The 3,484-nt window shown below is 30.4% G+C and overlaps 1 protein-coding gene across 1 annotated transcript; it reads left to right on the forward strand.

Moving 5' to 3' along the window:
- Positions 1–2,130: 2,130 nt before the first annotated feature.
- On the forward strand, positions 2,131–3,171 carry LOTGIDRAFT_162614 (hypothetical protein; the record flags this gene model as incomplete). Its single annotated transcript, XM_009058629.1, has 1 exon — positions 2,131–3,171. The coding sequence occupies one exon, from the start codon at positions 2,131–2,133 to the stop codon at positions 3,169–3,171; it is 1,041 nt and encodes a 346-aa protein (XP_009056877.1).
- Between the last annotated feature and the right edge of the window lie 313 nt (positions 3,172–3,484).

The raw sequence follows: 3,484 nt of genomic DNA on the forward strand, positions 1-3,484 counted from the left end.
TTTGGTATGATTTGACACAGAAAGGTGACCGCCCTTGATATACTGAAAAGTTATGAAGGAAGTGGGCATGTCTTTCTAGACAACCACTTGTTAAAAATATATTAATCAAATTTGTTTTAGTAACATGAAATGAATAAAGGAATATTACCTTATATTAAGTAAAAAACAAAACAAAAAGGATTCTTGTATTGCTTTAGTGGTTTATATCATTATTCCATGGCGAATTTCAGATTGTTTGATTACTGATTTTTTTTTTAGTGCTTTGCCATATCCATCTATTTCAATATGTAATTTGAACCCTATGAAAGTTCACAATCTGAATCTTTCAACATGTAGTTTAATGAACCAGAATGGAATTACAAAAGAGCATTCACCTGAGGTAAGTGTCACATATTCAAAGCTTTTATACGCTCACATGGAGATTTGTAATAAATAATAAAACTTGAAATCAAATACCATCCTTTAGTACTAAAAGTTTTGACTTAATCAGGAGAAGAAACATGGTGGAATGAGGAAGGTGCAGGATCTGAGTTGACCTAGCTATTTTAATTTTTTTGTTCTTTGCCTCTATTGCTATTTTAGAAAAAATCTGCTAAACTCAGATGAAAAAGAGCTATTTTAGAAAATGTTTAAAATTATTGGCTCTATTTTAATCTATTCCTAGCTAAAATTACGCTATTATTATTAAGTGTGGATTATATTTGAGAATAGCTAGCTATTAGACGCTATTTTAGAAAAATAGAAATAGCTGAAAATAGAGCCGAAAATAGAAAAGTGTGGACTTAGAATAATTTTCAAATTTTTCTAAAATAGCGTCTAATAGCTAGCTATTCTCAAATATAATCGACACTTCATAATAATTGCAAAAATAGTGGAAAATTGAGTCGAAAATAGCGAGGAAGGTGCAGGATCTGAGTTGACCTAGCTATTTTAATTTTTTTGTTCTTTGCCTCTATTGCTATTTTAGAAAAAAATCTGCTAAACTCAGATGAAAAAGCTATTTTAGAAAATTTGAGTACCCAGTAATTTTTAGTACCCAGCCTGCTATTTTCGGCTCTATTTTCGGCTCTATTTTCAGCTATTTCTAGCTAAAATTGCACTATAATAGAAAATAATTGAAATTATTCTAAGTACCCAGCCTGCTATTTTCGGCTCTATTTTAATCTATTTCTAGCTAAAATTACGCTATTTTTTCAATTTTTATGAAGTGTCGATTATATTTGAGAATAGACGCTATTTTGGAAAAATTTGAAAATTATTCCAAGTACTCAGTCTGCTATTTTCGGCTCTATTTTCAGTTATCCTAGCTAAAATTACACTATTTTTGCAATTATTATGAAGTTTCGATTATATTTGAGAATAACTAGCTATTAGACGCTATTTAAGAAAAATTTGAAAATTAGTATAAGTCCACACTTTTCTTTTTTCGGCTCTATTTTCAGCTATTTCTAGCTAAAATTGCGCAATTATAGAAAATATTTGAAATTTTTCTAAGTACCCAGCCTGCTATTTTCGGCTCTATTTTAAGCTATTCCTAGCTAAAATTACGCTATTTTTGCAATTATTATGAAGTGTGGATTATATTTGACCACAATGTTCTACTCAAATTTTAAACCTTAAAAATGGCAAATAAAATATTAGATCCAATCTTTAGATTATACGATCCGATTCGTCATTCATTTAACAAGAAAAAAGAGGATTATATTATCATCTCACCGACTGTTGGTTCTAAATCCCAATTGAATGATGGTGGTAGAATTACCTTCGAAATAAATTCATTATCGAATTGGTTGCTTCTTTCCGATGCTTATTTCAGATGCGATTTCAAAATAAAAGATGGAACTCCCAATGAATATCGTGTACCACAAACTAATACAACGTTAGAAAACAATTTCTTTCCATCTTTATTTAGCGAGATGGTTTTGGAAGCTGGTTCAAATCCGATAGAAACAATTAAACACCCTGGGGAATTCGACACAATGTTGTAAACAGTTTGCAAAATTAGAAATAACGAATCTCCAACTTTTCATACCCGTAATAACACCATCAATTGAAGTAGAAACGAGAATATTCAACTCATTAACTAAAGATATTGAAATAGCTTTTCTTCATCGTAATACGGTAGGTAGCATGACTTTAACTGGAGAATCCACCACGTGGCCAATCACTAACACTATTAAACCAGCAAGATATTTAATGGTTGTTTTCAAGAACTTACCAGACTCTCAGATTAATAACAATAATGTCTTTAGAGTAGCAATGAACCAAACTCAAGATCCTTTAATCCATAAAGTTCAAGTAAGATTAAACAATGATAATTATCCTAACCAACCTTTAACAATTAATCCAACCACAAAGGATTATAATGAATTGTATAGAAACTATGAAAATATGTGTGAGTTATTTGGAAATCTACCTCAGTTTGAATATGGAGATTTTGCACTTAATCATCCAATCTTTTGTTTTGATCTATCAGCTCATCAAGAAGATCTTTTCAAAACAGGAGTCAACATAAATATTCATATTGAAAAAACACAAGGAGATGTAACTGGTTATTGTTTACTACTCGAAGAAGCAAAACATTTAATTAAAATAGCAGATAGAAGAATGATAAGAATTAAGAAATCAGCTTTAGAATATAGACCTCCTATAGAACCCACACCTCGTATAGAACCTCATCACCCCAAAGCGATTGAATATGGTAGTATTATAATTAGGACAGTAGATGATGTAAAACATTATTTTTCAAACCCTAACCCAGATTTACCAAAGAGCATTTTAACAATCGTTGATGAAGCGGGGTTACGGTTTAATGGATTTAGTCCAAATACCCCCGAATTTATAATCGATACAAAAGATTATATATACACATTAACGAGAGGATTAATAGATTTAATGAATGGCGGGGATGCTGGTATTGCCGATTATAAGGATTTAGTAGCATACTCAAAATATCTATATGCAATAAGAAAGACGGGACCCGAAACAAATAGATCAAAAGAAGTTGATTTATATGTAACAAAAGTTATTGAGCATGATGGGGAAACAGGTGATGAATATGAAGATGAAAGTGATAAAATTATACATGAAATCGATTCCCTTTTAGGAAATGCAGGAGAAGGTATAACGTTTTTATCCGACAACAAAGAGGAACTACTTAATAGATTATGAAGGAAGGACATCGATCACACAGACAATATAATGAAGTAAATTGTATATTAAAAAGACTCCTAGAGAAAGGTATTATAGATAAAAATGATTATAAAAGCGTGATTAAAAATGTCAAATAAAGAACAACTATTCGTTATCACATCAAATAAATCAGACATTAAATTGTCTCTAGATTATGAGTACGATCTCAATCGCAATCAAGAATATGAATTGGGATAAAAATATTTCTCTGTTTACAATTCCATTAGAAATATCAACGAAAAAAATAATCAAATAAAAATATCAACATTCAAAACCATACGTTTACTACCGG

The sequence above is a fragment of the Lottia gigantea genome, assembly GCF_000327385.1.
Source record: "Lottia gigantea unplaced genomic scaffold LOTGIsca_35, whole genome shotgun sequence".
NCBI classification, from domain to species: domain Eukaryota; kingdom Metazoa; phylum Mollusca; class Gastropoda; family Lottiidae; genus Lottia; species Lottia gigantea.